Here is a 20,885-nt window from a genome sequence, read left to right as displayed (position 1 = left end):
TATTATTATTTTTGTAAATTAATTTATTATTGATTTTGTTTTCTGGGGAATGTTTTCTCATAAATCTTTAATATTTTTCAATGTCGTTTTTCTTATACAATTTAACGCAAGTATTGTGTTATATGTGCGCTGTAATGTTCTATGTATTTTAAAAGTGTGAGTCGACACACTAATTATCAACAGTTTGGATGATTTCTCGCTGGCTATCCACTACACAACCAACTACTGCATCACCGATTGTTACCTCTAGAAAATAGCATGACATTCTTTTCACTTTCTAGAATCAAAAGTGTTACGGCATAATACGACTATTAGAACAGAAATGTATTTGTAAAAACATTAGGTCTATTAAAAAAGTTACTAAACTCCTTTTATTGTTATAATATCAACTAAAAATATCGTTGAAAAAAACGGTGTATATCAATTTTCATTATTAAATTTTAATTAATTTTTTGGTTAATATCGGGAAGTTAATAAATCAATCTTTTTTTTAACTTTCACTTTTTGTATATGAATACCGGAAAAAGCATATCAGTGAAATTTTGTACGAAACCAGTTTGTTATGTTGTGTATTATCGGTACAGTTTCATTGTGATAAATGGTTTACTTTCAAAATGGCGCTATATGCCATTATCTTACACACCCGGTGGCTTTATTTTTGATAACACATGGTTGTTTACACACGTACGTGTATTAACAATTTCAAGACATACAACTGGCTGCCTAGGTGATGACCAGGTCAACACTGCCATACATCCAATAAAAACTACACGATGGAAATCGATTACATTGTGACGCTAAGGGTTTGTGACGCTAAGTTAGCTACAAGTGTAAGGTCTGTAAATAACTTTTAGTCGAAAAAAGTTGTTTAATTTACTTAAAACCTGTTGTTGTTTTTTTGAGGATATGTAAGAAATAGAATAATATATTCGTGTCCGTTAGATACGGTATCATTTATCTCACAACTCGTTGTTTAAAAACGTATCAAATTCGCTTTCGCTCGTTAGATACATTTTAAAACAACTCGTTGTGAGAGAAATGGTATCTAATGGCCACTCATGTATTATTCTCTATATAAACTATATAACATTTATAGTACGCACTGAAAACTGTGGTCGATTGGCAAACCATTTTATTTTCCCACAGCCGATTGTCTTTTTTCCAGGATTAAATATACTTCATTATTTCTTCGAGTGTTATTTTTGCCACCAAGGTTTCGAGATTTCCCTTTTTATGCACCCCCCCCCCCCCCCCCCCCCCTCCCGGATTCTTCAATATAGTTCTGTTTCTCCAACAACGGTCGGCCTTGATGTTTGATTTGTATTATACTTCCCCCAACAACTCTTTACACTGTGAGTTTGCATAGTTATATGAATGATATTTCCGTGTACTTACCTTCTATCATACCCAATAGCCGATGTGTATTTTTGTGCTGGGGTGTCGTTAAACATTCATTCCATCAGCGGTGGCTCGAACAAATTCACCGGTAAAAAAGGCGTTTTGTGGGCGAAACAAACACAAGAAGAAATAAAGAATACTATTTCCTCTTTGACAAAAAAGATTAGCTATGGGCTGTGGATAAAGAAAACAGTGGGTCAATTGAATATTGTTTTGTACTTCTATAGGTGTTTAGTAGCTTCTCATTAGTATAGCATTTTTTACATTACGCTGTGTATCACGACTCTCATCTATAATATAATATGCAAGGTCTTTTTAACAGTTTCCAATAGTTCTGATTACTTATTTCCTTTTCACATGCACTGCCGACAACCTTCTTTCTATTTATCCAATGCCGGATTTCGCAAGTATCTTTTGAACTTAGGTCCATTCTACTATCATACACACATCGTGCTTTATATTGCGTACAGCGATGCATTCGATAAATACAACCTTAGTGGAGGCCGCCATATTTTTTTATTTTATAAAAAGTGGCTATATGTACACACGATGACCGTCCGTGTGTGTCTGTGTGTGTGTGTGTGTGTGTGTGTGTGTGTGTGTGTATATATATATATATATATATATATATATATATATATATATATATATATATATACACACCCACACACTTGTCATGGCCAAAAGAGTTGGCGTAAGTCAACACTTGCGCCCATGACAGACGTGCGCTACAACAGCTTTCTTTGAACGTGCGCGTAACCTAACCTAACCGTGTATATGTAGACCCGGCTAATTAGGGCTGGCTATCTAATAAACAGCGGTCATATTATGTTGTGAGAAACCCAAGTGTAAGGCCACACCACCACCCATCTAAACCTTCCCCGGCCCACGCATGGGTTACATCTAGTCTATTATACTGCAGCATCCTCGTCTCTTGTTCAACCGAACAGAACTACAGTTTAAAATGTGGCGATATTGCCGTGCGAGTTCTCACAGTGGTGTACAGTGTCGCTTCGGAAAGTCGAGACGCGCTATGGAGAGACACAAGGTGTGTCTTTTTTTCAGAGTCACGATTAAACAATTAGTTGAACAATGTGCGGGCCAACATGGCCTAACCTATCATTACGTAGGCGCAGCGTGTCATCTCGTTATTGTTCCCAGGCAGTGTAATGGAGTGCTTTGACACGCAACATGGGCTGTTGCGTAGGAGCTCAGGTAAAATAACATTGGCATTAAAATATGCTAATGGCAAGAAACAAGGTATCACACCAACACTAATAGGAAAAACAGAGTGACTGCAACCACAACCCTCATCCGTCCAGTGTCAGGAAGTTAACTGTGTTGTTGACATTCAGTCTCACGTGACTGACATTCAATCCCACATTACATCTGTGTACTCTATCACGGGCGTAGGAAGGTGACAAAACGTGGGGGGGGGGGGGGGGGGGGGGACACACAGATATATATATATATATTTGACATACATGATTAAATATTTAAAACCATCGCTGCTTCTACATGATGTCTCTTGACCCCCCTCCCACCGCCCCTGCCGCCCCCCCCCCCCCACCGCTTCCTACGCCAATGTTTGTACAGACATTGATTACAACGTTAATAGTGGCTGAAATTTGCTTCACAATACCTAGACTTGTGCTGCCTTATTTCTTTCTCTCAATGGATATTACATTTGTCACGGGTGGGATGAAGTCCAGTGTTAAAGCGCTCGCTTGATGCGCGGTCGGTCTGAGATCGATCCCCGTCGGTGGGCTCATTGGCTATTTCTCGCTCTATCCAGTACACCACGACTGGTATATCAAAGGCTGTGGTATGTGTTATCTTGTCTGTGAGGTGCATATAAAATATCCCTTTCTACTAATGGAAAAATTTAGCGGGTTTCCTCTCTAAGACTATATGTCGAAATTACCAAATGTTTGACATCCAGTAGCCGATGATTAATAAAGTAATGTGCTCCAGTGGTGTCGTTAAACAAAACAAACTTTAACTTTATGTTAGTCACATGCAGACATAAATCTGATTACTATTTTTAACACACGGTTGTCAACATGTATTTAATAACCGAAATACGCTCTAATCATACAGGCTTAAATTCCGAGGTGTGGTCAGAGTTCTCCAGCCCCACTTTATTCTCACGAGACACCCGAGCAATGTAGAGACAATGGTGAAAATGCGTATATTATGCACCAAGAATAGACATATTATTATGTGTGCATAGAAATGTATCGTAGGCGTACGGGCTCCCACTTTTGTATGGGGTGGGGTGGGGGTGGGGGTGGGGGGGGGGTCAGACTGATTTATGTCCGAATTAAAACGAACTTTCCCGAATCTGGATAACATTTATTCATATTAGCATATATAAGCTACATAAAGTTGTAAACGAATAACTACGCTTTTTTACATTGATTACAACTTATAATATTGTGGGTAGAATTATGGGAATACAAGATAAAAAGGTTTCAGGCAAACTCATTTTGCCCGAGTATCTTTAACTTTTTTGACCGAATTTGAGGAGTTGCTTCCCCTACCCCCCCCCCCCCCTCCTCCCCCGTACGCTTATGAACGTTACATAAAATAATATATATTTCTGTCCTAAACAAAGGTGAGTGTGTACCTTTAAGATCGTTGTTTGTGACATGTTATTTTGTGAAAGAGGACGTTGTTGCATCGTTTGGACAAGAATATCGCATGAAATTCGATTCTGGATACCCGTAATTCACCTGTTCGTGACGGGCAATCAAAGACAAAACTAATCAACTATTGCTACCTGAGATTCTAATTCTCGGAAACATTCCGATTATTGGCTATAAAGACCACAAATGTTTCACAAACTACGTCTATAAATCAGCGCCACGGACGAAGGGAGACAACTGCTGGACGCGTGTTCCTGGCGTTATCAATATTTGACATTCGAAAGTAGCCTCGTTATTAAAAAATATATATATAAACAAAATGAAAATGGTTTGTCGACTAGACTCAATTTAATCCCTGGTGATTTCTAATTAAGCTTGCTCTGGCACAAACTGTCGTTCGCTTTGATTTGTATGTTCTTTGTTAGCGACACGGAACAAAATAATTGCTGGGTACGTAGAATACGAGAGAAACAATTTATGACAAATAAAATGCCTAATTTCGTTATTTAGTTTGTTCCATAGGCATTACCCGATTTTTTAATTAACATTTTTATATCTGAAGAGTGTATTTACAACATGGAGGCCTCACGCCATATTTCTTGGCATCTGTTACATTACTGTTTTAATAGTGATTCATAGCTGTGTCGAAATATTTGTCTTGTTCGTATATGTAGTTTTTAAAAACACAATAACAGTTTAGTCACTACACTTCCCAGTATATTTAGTAAAACAAACGAACGGTTATGTTCATCCCCTAGACTGCGTTACTAATGTCAATCGCTTGATATTGTATTGGTATTAATTGACATTTGCCTACCCCACTCCCCATCACCCCCCAAAAGTCATTAAGTTTACCAATAAAATAATTAATTTAAGCCAGTATTGTTTTACGATTAATTTCAATTTTTGAAATAAAATGTCAATAATAAAAAAAAATTATTTCTTGATTTATTTTTGTTTGTGTGTGTGTGTGTGTGTGTGTGTGTGTGTGTGTGTGTGTGTGTGTGCGTGTGTTTGTGTGTGTTATTTTTTGTAGATTTTTGCGTCATTAGTTCTTCGCAACCTCATTAAATTTCGCAGAAGGCTTTCAATAAGTTGGTGTTTAATTCGAGGATCCAGGGCCGTACCTACCAAAATAAGGGAGGGAAGTAAAATGTGATCGGGAAACAGTCATACAATATAATTATATAGTAGTTTTCTCCAGCTAAACAAAACATGGACTTTTAAACTAGGCACGGACCTGCACTCCGAATTCGCTTCAAACGTAATAGTTATTGTCTAATTTCTAATAATAAATACATACAAGAGCGTACGTGTTATACGACGTTTAGAGAACTGGTAGGTGGTTTCACAAATGTCGTTACGCCCCCACGCTTGTGTGCTAATATATTGGTATAATACTCTATTAATAACCCCGGTTTATCACCGGAAACATTCCTTTAACACATCGCACTGCTCTGATTCATGCCATGTACTAGGTGTTAAAACGGAAAAATACTTTGTTGTGAATCCATAGATAAATATATAATTTACATCACAGAGTATGCATTACAGAACCGACACTTACTATTACAATAGTTTTGTAATCTGGGGATGTTGTTTGTGTTATACACCCCAATGCGTGCATTCCGTGTAAATAACTTATTCATGACCATGCACATTGTTTTGTTGAATATGGATAAATCACAGATGATTAGAAAACAAAGAAAAAACCTATTACCGGTAAATACAATTACTCACTGGCAAAAACAAAAATATACACAGGTAAAACAGGTTAGAGCATAGGTAATTACTACACTAGAGTATAGTGTAGTGTAGTGTAGTGTAGTGCAGTGCAGTGCAGTGCAGTGTAGTGTAGTGTAGTGTAGTATAGTATAGTATAGTATAGTATAGTATAGTATAGTATAGTATAGTATAGTATAGTATAGTATAGTATAGACAGACAAAGCCAAAAGCATGCGCAGCACAGGTTAAACGTGTAAATACCGGTCAACCACAGATAAAGGCAGGTAAATTCAGATAAGCGCAGGTAAAATCATGTAAACAGGTATATGTAGATAATCACAAGAAAAAAAATAAGTAGAACACAGGCAAAAATATAGGCAAAACAGGTTAAATAGAGGTACATGTACATACAAATAAATAAATACCTGTAAATAGGTAAAACAAAGATAACATGCAGGTAAAATGTAGGAAAAACAGATAAAACACAGATAAAATGCAGGTAAAATGCAGGTAAAACACTTAAGCACAGGCAAACACAGGTAAAAAGCTGCAAAGAGGCTAAATTCACATGTAAATAAATCACTGCTGACGAAAAACACAGGTAACCCAGTGGAAGGGCGGAACGTGGAGTTTCTTTGATGGCGAGATATCTGTCAGCCCAGCAAACTTGTCCGTGTTTACGTTTGGTGTCGTCTATTACGAGCCCACCTCTGTACGGTTTGTTAATGGTGTGTTTTGGAAGAGCATCAGAGAACTGCAGTTGTTACATAAACAGCAATTGACGCCCAGAGACAAAAGGAAACACAGCGTATATAATACCTGTTATTATATGTATTAAATAAGTGTGTATGATACACGGACAAAAACAAATCTCTGGTCGCTACTCGAGCAATCTGGAGTTACAAAGAGCTATCATTAACACTGACCGGCCTCGGTGGTGTCGTGGTTAAGCCATCGGACATAAGGCTGGTAGGTACAGGGTTCGCAGCTCGGTACCGGCCCCCACCCAGAGCGAGTTTTAACGACTCAGTGGGTAGGTGTAACACCACCACATTCTTTTCTCTCTCACTAACCACTAACAACTAACGCACTGTCCTTGACAGGCAGCCCAGATAGCTGAAGTGTGTGCCCAAGACAGCGTGCTTGAACCTTAATTGGATATAAGCACGAAAATAAGTTGAAATGAAATGAAAATTAAGACTGGTTTTAGTTGGTGGATCGTTATTTATCTAGTCATTAGTTAATTGATTAGCTACAATGTAGCTTGCTAGTTAGTTGGTTAGTTATGCCATCTGTGTTTCTAAAATATATAACTATATCTACGTGGAGGTACTGGTGATTTTTCAGTTTAACTGTTAATTGACTGAACTTTATTTTAGGAGGTATAAGGGCGTTTTGAAAAGAAGATTGTTTATCTGAAATTTATACTGTTAATCTGCAACTTCGGGTGGTGTTATCCTACGTAGGTAAAAGCATGCTATAGGCTATTTTGATGTTTTTGTGGGTGTTTTGTTTTGTTTTGTTTTGTTTTGTTTGTGTTTTCTTTCTTTTTTTTGTTTTGTTTTGTTGGGGTTATTTTTTTCTTTTGATATTTTTTTTGGTGGTTTTTGTGGGTTTTTGTGGGGGTGTTTTTTTTTTTTTTTTTGGGGGGGGGGGCTTTTTGTAAGCTTCGTGGGTGCTCGTATTTATAGAATAGACGTACGCACATACATTCTGTTTATGCATGTATGATGTTACTTACTGAGTACATTTTCTAGTTTTTTCTTCGAAGGGGTGTGTATAATTATACACTGCCGCTCGTTATCTAGGCAACACATGACGGTTTAGTGCACAGACTCTAGCGAACCATCTGACATCTCCAACACAGAAGCTACCAGAAGAGCTTCAACGTGTTTTGTCGGCTCTCCAACGTCGACACGGGCTATGTTCCACCGTGAAGCGAGAAACACTGATGTTTACTTAAACATTATCATTTTAGATAAGTGTGTGTGATGTTCCTCAAGGACGAAAATAGTTTTTCATCTCACAATAATACGTGTACAACATCATTTAGCTGAAATAGACTGGTAGTGCGTTAAGCTTGATGTATGTGATAGTGCTTCTTGTGGGAATTGTAACTAATGAAGTTGAGTGTTTCTTTTGGTGCAGCAGATAGTGTTCACGCTTCTTAAACTGATAAGCGTACGAGATGCAGAATGGGGGGGGGGGGGGGGGGGGGGGTGTCGGGGCAGTGATGGAGCAAATCCTCCGGCAAAAACGATAGAAATATTCGGGGGAAAATGCAGGCCTGAAACGTTTTTCACTATGTATTTCCATCAGTCTACCCACAATATTGGTTGTAATTACAAATGTTCTAACTGGAAGAGTATATGAACATTACAGTACAATCAGGTTTTTTGTTTGTTTGTTATTTTGTTTTATGAAATAAGCTTGAGGTGTAACTGAGTAGCTATACTATTACACATACAAATTAAATACATCCAAAACAGTGAAGGAGAGTGGACAAATTTATTATTTAACACTTTGTGAAATGTCTGAAAGATATCAGTGAAATAAATACCATTTACTATACTATCAGCTACTAGTGCTTCTAAATATAACGAACTCTCTGAAAAGGTGTCATCACCACTGTAGATGACGCTACTTAACAATATGATGTCATTGAATGAAACATTTTGATGGAATTTCCATTATAGTATTATTATAATAGAGGATAATTAATGGTTTGTCAAAAGTGATTTCACCGAGTTAAGTCTCCAATATACAATTGTCGCGTCAGCATAGCTAGTGTGATACGATAGCAGACTTTATTTGATATGATATAAATCATATTTGACAGAAAGCATAAGATACATTATGCATTTATCTACCTTAGCTTCAGACTGTGTACATGTATCGCCTGATAGGAATACCGTACTGTCTGTATCACAGTTGAGTAAATCTATTAAGAAACCTGACTTTGATCTTAAGAGTTGAATGTTCTGTTAATACCCCGACCTGCGGATCACGTCTCCATGGAGACGGACTAGACAATACTGGTTATTCGCGCACAAAGACCTTCCGCTGTGCGCGAGATGGTCTGGACTTGAGTGTGTTTGCAAAATATTGCTCAGAAATTGGCTCATTGTCCTATCGTGCATCGTGTTTCGTTTGTTGCGCTGCTAGGCTTTGTATGCCGATATAAGCTATTGTCAATACCCGTATCACTTTTCTTTGTCAGTTCTGCTCTGTGAGCATTGTACAACTTAGAAATCCACAGGAAAGCCAATGTTGTGGTTCCCCCAGTCTTAGGCTAGGAAGTGGTCACTGGCGAAGTCAGAGGCTAGATCCGGGGCGGGCGTGCCTGAACCCTTGTGGATAGGGGCACGTTAATAGAATTGCCCGTAGGCTAGGAGTGTCAGTTTTGTAAAATACAAAGTATGAAGGCTAATGTATCGCTCTATAACTGATGCACTAGCGGAGTGATTCATGGCAAACATACATTTAAAAAAACGTCCTTTGGATCCTTCTATTAAAAACGTCCTTTGGATCCTTCTATTAAAAACGTCCTTTCGATCCTTCTATTAAAAAACGTCATAGGATCCTTCTATTATTAATGTTCTTTGGATCCTTCAGTTAAAAACGTCCTTTGGATCCTTCTATCAAGAACACCCTTTGGATCCTCCTATTAAAACGTGCTTTGGATCCTTCTATTAAAAACGTTATTTGGATCCTTCTTTTAAAAATGTTCTTTGAATTCTTCTGTCAAAAACGTCCTTTGGATCCTTCTATTAAAACGTCTTTTGGATCCTTCTCTTAAAAACGTTCTTTGGATCCTTCTTTTAAAAACGTCCTTTCGATCCTTCTATTAAAAACGACATTTGGATCCTTCTATCAAAAACATCATTTGGATCCCTATATGTGCTGATATACAATCTTGAACGTTCAGATCCCACCTCCAAGAACGTGCTTTGGATCCTCTTATTAAAACGTGCTTTGGATCCTTCTATTAAAAACGTTCTTTGGATCCTTCTTTTAAAAATGTTCTTTGAATCCTTCTATCAAAACCGTCCTTTGGATCCTTCTATTATTAAAATTTACTTTGGATCCTTCAATTAAAAACTTTCTTTGGATCCTTCTTTTAGAAACGTCCTTTGGACCCTTCTATTAAAACGTCTTTTGGATCCTTCTATTAAAAACGTTCTTTGGATCCTTCTTTTAAAAACGTCCTTTGGATCCTTCTGTTAAAAACGTCCTTTGGATCCTTCTATCAAGAACGTCCTTTGGATCCTCCTATTAAAACGTGCTTTGGATCCTTCTATTAAAAACGTCCTTTGAATACTTCTATCAAAAACGACATTTAGATCCTTCTATCAAAAACGACATTTAGATCCTTCTATCAAAAACATCATTTGGATCCCTATATGTTCTGATATACAATCTTGAACGTTCAGATCCCACCTCCAAACACGTATCAATTTACGAAACCGGAGTGTATATTTTTACGGCGGTTGAGCAATGACTTTACATATGATCATAAATTAGTAAAACTGATCAGAAGTTCAGTGTGTTTCTATAGGTTAATTACAACCAGAGCGACTGAAGGGGCTATGTTTCTATTAAAGTACCCCAGCGTAGTTACCAACATCAAGTGAAGTGTTAAAACGTGGGGTTTTTTAGGACAACAGATTTCTTAATACATGACATTATGTGCTGGAGTAAATGATTTACGAAGATTTCTAAGCGGTCTTTAAAGACAGGTGGTTGTTTATTAGAGGTGCCCTTTGAGTAGGCGTGAATGTACATAGTTTTATCAGCTAACCTTATTGGAGGACATTGTAAATGTTTGAAGAAGTCTTAAAACGCGGACTTGTGTAAATAACGTCATCTCCGGCCTCTTGACATTTAAACTCATATTTATAACGTTTAACTGACAACTTCAGAACAATAAATCTTTGTTTACTTTCAGCCTTTACTAGGAACTAAATAGTCACTGGGTTAAATTCTTTGTTTGTCAAACCGAGCAATATGTGTGGGTTGTTATCAAAATGAGCATGCAAGAATTTGGAAAGAGTTAAATTTTAGGGAGTAGGGTGGGTGTTCTTAGTGGGGTTGTGAAACATTTAGAACATTTAAACAGGGAAAATCATTTAATTTAATGTTGTGATCATTAACAGATCACCAATATAAACACTAATACCGTTTACTGATCTCGTTTACGCACATTGTATCTGATGTGTTGTGTAATTATACAAAAATACAAATTGTAAGTACATTGAATATAAAATATTATACGGGAGGCCGTTAAATAACATTTATTCTATAGAAACCATTAAACGAGTTGCCGTTAGATAAGATTTATCTTGTGAGTCGTTTCAAAAGGTATCCAACAAGGAAAAACGAGTTAGGTACGTTTTTTATCCAACCAGGTGTAAGGCTGAGATTGTCAACTGTACGACAAAGTAGGTCAGTTCGATAGTTGCGTTACAGTTTCACCGACATACGATGGACGCGTTCATATTAACAACTAATGGGTTTTACGACGAGAATTGAGTTGTAACGACGCTCATACTAGCAACAGTACAGTCGTAAAAGTCGTGACTTCAGAAAGATGGCCAACTTTGTGTTGGCAGTTGGTAGTCTAACCCTAGCATAACGGTCACGAGTGTAGTATTAATTTTTCTCACATATCCTCAAAACCTAAAAACGTCATGTAAAAATAAAACGTAATATTTACGAGGCCTGTTCTTGCATCTTCAGCTTGCATGATGTAGCTTTGTGATAGTGCGCTCACCTTACGTAGGATGGATCGCATCTGGTGAATATTTTTCAAACCAACTCAGTACCTCACGATTGGTACAGCAAAGGTCGTGGTGAACGAAAGAAATAAGAAGTTTGTTTTGTTTAACGACACCACTAGAGCACATTGATTAATTAATCATCGGCTATTGGATGTCAAACATTTAGTAATTCTGACTCGTAGTCAACAGAAGAAACACGCTACATTTTCTTAATGCTGCAAGGGATCTTTTATATGCACTTTCCCATAGACAGGAAAGCACATACCACGGACGTTTTGACCAGTTGTGGTGCACTGGTTGGGCGTGGTGAATGAAGTAAGGAATTAAGGACTTAAGGAATTAATATTTAATAACACTCCCGCACGGAATATCCGTCAGCTATTTAGTGACAAACAAAGATTAAAGTTAAAGTTGTTTTTGTTTAACGACTCTTCTAGAGTATATTGATTTATTAATCATCGGCTATTGGATGTCAAACATTTGGTAATTCCGACATACAGTCTTAGAGAGGAAATCTGCTGCATTATTTCATTAGTAGCACGGGATCTTTTACATGCACCATCCCAGACAGAATAGTACGGCCTTTGATATAACAGTAGTGGTGCACTGGCTGGAACGAGAAATGGCCCAATGAGGCCACCTTCGGTAATTGATCTTAGACCGTCCCAGCCATCTTCATAAATCAAGGTTAATATTCGTTCCTCGTATTCAGACTTGATACATGTAGTCAATATTACTGATATCCACTACTAGCGCCCTCTATTGGAAGAAAATTTGTAACACCGATTATGTCCCTTACACGATGACATCGCTGACCAATCACAGCATCGGTACAATAAGACAATCTTGAAAGCAATATCAAAAATTAACCGCCAGACGCTGACGCTGCCATCTTTGTTTACAATAATAAGGAGCGTTGCGATTCGTTGCAATCAGATCTCATCGCATCCAATGAAATTTAAGCATTTTGTGGCACGATTTATTGACGACATGTATCAAGGCTGAATACGAGGAACGAATATTAGCCTTGATTTATGAAGATGCGTCCCAGCATGAGGCGAGCGCTTTACCACTGGGCTACGCCCTGCGCCTTCCATAGTTTAAAACATGCCGAAATGTCGTTAAACAAACATTAATTTCCTTTGTTCTAAACTGTATGCCATGTATAGATTCGATATCGGCAGTGTTAATTGCTATGGAAGGTTTGACTTTGACATGTAGGTCATCATCATCATCATCATAGAGCAGACAATCAGATGTCTTTAAATTGACTATCACTATATGTCGGATATCGCCGTGTGATATCATAAATGACAGGGATCGCGTTAAGATGCGTCCATGCGTCCCTGAACGTATGGAAAGCAGACTGGGACGCCTGCTTATCACCACAAGTAATAATAAAACCGCCTCAGTTTGTTTTCAAAGACGCATTCCAGACGCATGTTTATTCCATTATTTCATCATCATCATCACGTCCTAAGTGATCCAGGGGCGGGACGTAGCCCAGTGGTAAAACGTTCGCTTGATGCGCGGTCGGTCTGGGATCGATCCCCGTCGGTGGGCCCATTGGGCTATTTCTCGCTCCAGCCAGTGCACAACGACTGGTATATCAAAGGCCGTCGTATGTGTTATCCTGTTTGTGGGATAGTGCATATAAAAGATCACTTGCTGCTAATCAAAAAGAGTAGCTGTCGCCACTTCATGGGCTACTCTTTTCGATTAGCAGCAAGGGATCTTTTATATGCAATATCCCACAGACAGGGTAGTACATGCCTTTGATATACCAGTCGTGGTGCACTGGCTGGAACGAGAAATAGTCCAATGGGCCCACCGACGGGGATCGATATCAGACCGACCGCGCATCGATCGAGCGCTTTTCCACTGAGCTACGTCCCGCCCCGGCTACAAATGGATAAAACCACGTGCTGTGGAATTACAGAAGTTGGTGAGTTGTCTCTGGAGAAATCAGTGCGCCAACTGAGGCGTATGTCACTGCATAAAGCAGACGGCAGATCGTTACACATCAAGACGTCAATAATACAGCTTCATCTAGGATGCGCATTGCAGCAGATGACACGCGATGGAATGTAACAAGGTTCGTTTCTTTTCTTCTTTTTTTCTCTCTTTTCTTTTCTTTTTTTTTCCTTCTGGAAATGAGCTCATGCATATGACTTTCTCGTCGTTCGAGCTAATACAGATTGAAACATGATTGCGAAAAAAACAAGAAAAAAAGAAAAAGAAAAGAAAAAACCCCACACACACACACACAAACCACAAAACCAAAAAAAGCAAAACCCCAAGAAAAAAAAAGAGAGAAAAAAAAAGAAACAATAAAAAAACCCAGAAGAAATAAAGAAAACGAAAAAAACGTTGGTATGGGCAAGTTAATATATACGGGGCAACAAAAGACATGCGAATATCAATATTGTTTTTTACTTTCTTTTGATTGTATTCAAATTATTCATTTTGAATCCCATTAGTTTTTGTTTCTATTAAACCTATCATTGTCTTGTGAATATTTTAGGCCCTTTTGACGGTATATTTACTGAACTAATTTTATAAAAGAAAGATATTTACATATTTATAATATTATATATTCGTTTTTCTTTGGTTGTTATATATAAGTGATGTATGATGAGGGAACATGTTTGACTCTGTGTGTGTGTGTGTGTGTGTGTATGTGTATGTATTGATGTATGAATATCTATATATTGGATGTATGTCGAGGTTGACTATTACATACATAGATATTAACGCACTGGCGCAGGGGATAATTATATCCTTTCTGGCCTCAAAAATTGTCCCATGCCGTTGCTGGGACTCGAACCTGTGGCATCGATTCGCCCGCAAATTGCAAGACTAACCACGATACGCTCTGAGCTATCGAAGCTTCCATAAAAAAGAACTTTCTTTAACTCAACCATATGCATGGGGTCTACAATCTACGCGGTCGATCCCGCTTACGTGCATGAAACAGTGGGCAGACCTGGCACTGGCTAGTATGTATTGATGTATGAATATCTATATATTGTATGTATGTCGAGGTTGACTATTACATACATAGATATTAACGCACTGGCGCAGGGGATAATTATATCCTTTCTGGCCTCAAAAATTGTCCCATGCCATTGCTGGGACTCGAACCTGTGGCACCGATTCGCCCGCAAATTGCAAGACTAACCACGATACGCTCTGAGCTATCGAAGCTTCCATAAAAAGGAAGTTTCTTTAACTCAACCATATGCATGGGGCCTACAATCTACGCGGTCGATCCCGCTTACGTGCATAAAACCGTGGGCAGATCTGGCACTGGCTAGTATGTATTGATGTATGAATATCTATATATGTATGTATGTATGTATGTATGTGAGTGTGTGTATGTGTATGTGTGTGTATGTGTATATATGTATGTATGTATGTGTGTGTATGTGTGTGTATCTGTATGTATGTATGTGTGTGTATGTGGATGTGGATGTATGTGTATGTATGTATGTGTATGTGTGTGCATGTGTATATGTATGTGTATGTATGTGTATGTGTATGTGTATGTGTATGTGTGTGTATGTGTATGTGTGTGTATGTGTATGTATGTATGTGTATGTGTGTGTATGTGTTGTGTGTATGTGTATATGTGTGTATATGTATGTGCGTATGTGTATATGTGTGTGTGTATATGCGTGTGTGTATGTGTGTGTGTTTGTGTGTGTATGTATGTGTGTGTATGTGTGTGTATGTGTGTGTGTGTTTGTGTGTGTGTGTGTGTGTGTTTGGGTGTGGGGTGTGTGTATGTGTGTATGTGTATGTATGTATGTATGTATGTGTGTGTGTGTGTGTGTCTGTGTGTGTGTATATATGTGTATGTGTGTATGTGTGTATATGTGTGTATATGTGTATGTATGTATGTATGTATGTATGTATGTATGTGTGTGTGTGTGTGTGTATGTGTGTGTATATGTGTGTGTATATGTGTATGTATGTATGTATGTATACATGTATGTGTGTGTGTATGTGTGTATATATATATGTGTGTATGTATATGTGTATGTATGTGTGTATATGTGTATGTTTGTTTGTGTGTGTGTGTGTGTGTGTGTGTGTGTGTGTGTGTGTGTACATATGTGTGTGTGTATATATGTGTGTGTATGTGTGTGTGTTAGTTCATCAAGATTAACACTGACTACAAGTCGAAGTGCAAGCACAAGTCAACGTTAATCTGCCTAACGCATTACGCCTATAGCAGATCTGAACGTTTTCCCACCCTAATCGTGTATTGTGATCTATTTTTAGACCATGGAGACCAAGAAATACTTACTTTGAAACGATCTTTACTTTCAATTAAAGGAAAAAAGTCCGACTGTGTTTTTGTTTTGTTTTGTTTTGTTTTTTAAACGCAGTTATTGTTATCTGCCCTTATTGGAGGGAAATAAAACACGGAACAGTCTTGTATGTGGAAAAGGTTAGCAATTGTGCCTGAATATCTCTAGCGTTTCCCCCCGAATTTGAGGATTTGCTCCAGCACTAGGGACTCCGCCACTGCACCCCCACCTCCTGGCCCCGCCTCCGCTCCGCCCCATTCTCGTACGCTTATGGCAGCTCGCCCCCTCCCTCTTCGCTATCTTCTGACGCCTATGATACTCTATTCCTCGCTCCATCCAGTGCGCCACGACTGGTACACCAAAGGCCGTGGTATGTGCTATGCTGTCTATGGGATGGTGCATATAAAATATCCCTTGCTGCTAATCGCAAAGAGTAGCCCATGAAGTGGCGACAGCGGGTTTCCTCTCTCAATATCTGTATGTGGTCCTTAACCATATGTCTGACGCCATATAACCGTAAATAAAATGTGTTGAGTGCGTCGTTAAATAAAACATTTCTTTCCTTCCTATGATACTAGTAGACAAATCAAGAGGACGCCATACGACGCGTGATTATCCTCTATCTACTGATTAATTAAAGGGATAGTACCAAAGAAATAGCTGAGTTAGCGATACTGCAATTGCGATCGATTGGAAGTTTAGACGAGTTCCACTGAAAACATTTTTATTCGCCAGACGCCTAATTGAAACGATCGGTAAAAGTGAATGAAAATACTGCGTCAACATTGAACTTAGAAACCACTTTAAAGACGAAGAAAAATCGAATTGACTAGACATAGCGGTCTTTTCCTTGATTATATTACTTGTACGGCGTAACACCGTCCACGAGACACTGTTACTGTATCTTTAGATCGTAGAAAGATATTTATTTATATACTACTACTGTTCGTCATTCCCGATGCATGTCGGAATGTGCCGAGCGCGGGAAACAGACTGAAACCTATGCATATTCATGTACCACTTGCACTTACAGACGACTGCACGAGATTATTCGCGCAGTGACAAGTACTGTCGTCTGACGGCGAAAAAGCGAAGCTGTGTTTCTAGACGCGAACACGTTTTCTCGTGCTGGGTTTAAAAGCGAGTCGGGGCGAGATTTCGCCATCACCTGCCAATGAGCGGTGTCGCCCACGACCTCGAGTACATGTTATCAATGAAGTCTGCTTACAACCAGGTAGCGGCAAACCCCGACCGACCGACTGACTGACTCAGTGTACAACTATGATCCGTGGTTGTGGCCGCGACGCGAGGACGTCCTACACGAGGTGTGTGTTGAGTGACACACTGTGACGCTGCTGTTGTTATTTTTGTTGTTGTGGCGGTAGTAGAGCTGTTGTCGTTGTTGTTGATGCGACGGCGGCGGCGACGACATGATGAAGTCGTTTGTGAGCAGACTGACTGTGTGGGATAATGTTCGGTGGATTACTCTAGTGTGGACTACTTTAGCTGTTCTGGTCGTCACACGCACAGGTAAGACTTTTTAAGTGTCCGTTCGTCTGTTCAGTGTTCGTCCGTGTCTCATCGTACAGTCACAAAAATATATGTGGTGCACCCACTGACATACTAATAGACAGACGGAGAGAGAGAGAGAGAGAGAGAGAGAGAGAGAGAGAGAGAGAGAGAGAGAGAGAGAGAGAGAGAGAGAGAGAGACGGCGGCATAAAATATACATGGATAAAATATTACCACTAATGTATATTATTAGTTTATGTTGCCACCTATTCGTTTATTATACTAATATACAATATGTCCTCTTGCTCGATATTACTTAATATGAACACGACTGGTTTATTGACAAATCAATATCAGGTGAACATTAAATACATCCGTAGAATCAGAAATTGCTGTACCATAAATACAAACTAAAATAGACACGACATATATTAAGATGTATTATGCCTGATATGTGTCAAGGCATCACTCCGTAGCAGGGACATAATGTTAGTAATAAAACCGGTTGTGATTTAAGAATCGTAGTAAGCAGATGCAGCTTTGAGTAATACTATCAGTTTCGGTTCAGCGAGTACAATAAACAACTTTTGTAAAGAGATGTGGATCTACGTATTAAATGCTGGAAAATAGGTTCATTTACATCACTACGTGTAGTAGTAATACGAATCATGCCGGTGGGTAGAGAACAGCTGGTGTTTGGGTTAACGACATCGAAGCAGATTTCACGTTCACGTTGAAAAACAGGCAGGTTGACACATACAGGCATGGGAAAGTGCATATAAAAAAAAACGTGTTTTGTTTTTCGGCAACTCACTGTACTGTCTCGGTGTCTGTCTCTCTACCTCACTGTTTCCCCTCCCTGCCTCTGTTTCTGTCTCTGTCTGTCTGTCTGACTCTCCCCCTCCCCTCTCTCTCTCTCTCACTCTGTGTGTGTGTGTGTGTGTGTGTGTGTGTGCGTGCGTGTGTGTCTGTCCCCGATTTTCCTTCTCTGATTGAATATATCTGGCTCTCTCTCTCTCTCTCTCTCTCTCTCTCTCTCTCTCTCTCTCTCTCTCTCTCTCTCTCTGAAGCGTCGAGATAAAACCATGTTGGACACCAAACAGCCGTAGTTTAAAATGTGCTTAGGCGTTGTAATATTCCTTTCGATTCCTCCATCCATTAGTCTACCTCATGCAACATCATAATCATCTCGTCGGAAAGACATCCGACTGTTTTAGTTGCAACACCGACATAACAGCTTCCATGTGAAATAAATATGTCAAAACGTAATGAACGTGAACGGACTATTGATAAAACCGGCAGATCACGAAAACAGCGCGGGGTGGTCTCGAAATCGATCTGTTATCCCGACAAAACCACTCCGAACTAATAACCACCTGTCTTACACAATCACTACACAGTTATACGGCTCGTTATGTTTAGACAACTGCACATTTATGGGGCTTGCTGCAGCATATGGGACATTTTCTCCTACAGGCTGTTGGTACAGATGGAGAAATAATTATGCCGAATGTTATTTAAATAAATTTTCAATAGTTCCCGTTTTGACTAATAAAAAAGGTATACTCGCATTTTGATGTGACACTATATCACACTTACGCCTTGCTATTTATTCAAGCCATACTTCCTTCGTGGTTGTATAACTGATGTTAAATCCCGTAATAGTTTTTGTTTTACCAGTAGCGGATCCAGAAAATCAATTTAGGGGCTCCCCAGTGACATGAGGTGGAATGCCAAGGGAACTTTGGGAGAGGTTTGGAGGGGGATCGTAAAAAAAATGAAAATTAATATTTAATAAAATTATAGCTATAGCCAAATATTTAGGGGTCGGGCCCCTGCCCTGCCCCCCCCCCCCCCCCGTAGATCCGCATCTGTTTACATCATATTTGACAGTGGTTCATGGGTGTACTCAGTGTCAACCTGTAAGAACATATTAGTGACACCATCAGTGTGATTATATGTGACATTAGTAACACTATCCGTGTTAGTACATAGACTAGTTGTGTTTAAATAGTATTCTTGCGGTATTAATCATATCACCAAATTACCATTCAGTCGTGCTGTCGGCGGTTTGTAAATACTTTGATCTATAATACCCACAAATCTGTAACTCGTTTTCTTTCTTTCTTTTTTTTACTATTTTTGGTACCGCTGAAAATAAGGTTTTGGTCGTGTGAAGTGAAATATATAACCTGGACGGAGTTATGGACTGCACCGTCGGTCTATGATCGATCTCCGACGGTGCGCCTATCGGGCTGTTTCTCGTTCCTACCAGTGCTCCGCAACTGGTGTAACGTAGGTCGTGGCATGTAGTATATTGTCTGTGGGATTATGCATATAAAATATCCCACTGCGTGGAGGCAGCTGGTTTCCTCTCTCATTTTCCGTGTGGTCGTTAACTATACGTCCGACGCCATATAACCGAATTTAAAATGAGATAAGTGTCAATTAGTAGGATTCGAACCTACTGTTCCGATGATATTTGACATCGCGACCGTAACCACTCGGCCAACCAGGTCTTCCACAAAAATCCTCTATTCCTGAAATATAATGGAGATGAGGCCTGCTATATGGCCAGGTCCCATTATAGTTTCGGGGAATGGTGTGTCGATGGTATTCCCCCATCTTAAAATACACCAATAAATAATGATATATTAAGTATGAAGTTATACACTAGCAAGATAGTACCGGGAGACTCATCTAAACGGGGCACCCACATAATTAAGTAAAAGGTGTCTGGTTTAGAGAAGTTCTGTTCTGTAGTGATATTTAAAACGGGGCTATGAAAAAGAATCCGGTTTTTCGGGTAATTCTGGTCTACGGCTCATATAGATTGAATGTCTTTGGTCATATACAACACCATATACGGTTATTTCATTGCGGCTTGGCGCATACGTTTTGCAGACACACGCATCGCGTGCATCCAGTCTAGACGCTGTCATTGAAACTAATGTATTTCGATTTATTTTTAAGATGGACCGCACGCACGCGCCGCATCCAGACAATATGGGCCTTTACAAAGGATCCGGTTTTTTTTTAGACATTTCACTGTAACGTCGGGGCGTTAATTAAGGAGAGGTTTTTGTCTCCATTACTGAATAGACACATTTTCAATGGTTCTGCAGCGCAGTCGTATTTTAAAAATTAATGAAAGCTTGCACTAATTATTAACAATGTATCCAGTATAGACGTCATTTCATTCTTATTAATAATGTATGTGACATGTCACGTCAAAATGAAATCGATGAATATATAACTGTATAATGAACGATGTTAAGACACATAAATACATATTAAGTTTGAATCCCTCAGCAATTCGAATAGTTTTATTGATCAGCCAAGGTAAACAGCTAACTGTAATGTCCTTACAGCTTTTGCACCGTATACGTAATTGAGTAACGACTAAGCTTAATAACAGGACAAATAGCCAGTACGCATATATAATTAATTATTTAAATATTTTTAAAAAGTCTCTGCAATGTGTGACACCAGCATATTTAGTTCTCA

At 39.0% G+C, this 20,885-nt stretch overlaps 1 protein-coding gene across 1 annotated transcript in view; it reads left to right on the top strand.

The window, feature by feature from the left end:
• The first annotated feature begins 16,851 nt into the window (after positions 1-16,851).
• Positions 16,852-20,885, top strand: part of LOC121382173 — a 44,309-nt gene continuing 40,275 nt past the window's right edge. Inside the window, exon 1 of the mRNA XM_041511686.1 lies at positions 16,852-17,397. Coding sequence (XP_041367620.1) covers positions 17,298-17,397 — 100 coding nt within the window. The 5' untranslated portion in view covers positions 16,852-17,297. The remainder of the gene's footprint in view (positions 17,398-20,885) is intronic.

This window comes from Gigantopelta aegis, chromosome 9 (genome assembly GCF_016097555.1).
Source record: "Gigantopelta aegis isolate Gae_Host chromosome 9, Gae_host_genome, whole genome shotgun sequence".
Lineage (NCBI taxonomy): Eukaryota > Metazoa > Mollusca > Gastropoda > Neomphalida > Peltospiridae > Gigantopelta > Gigantopelta aegis.
The sequence above is the reverse complement of the archived record's forward strand: the minus strand, read 5'-3'. Positions and strand labels throughout refer to the sequence as shown.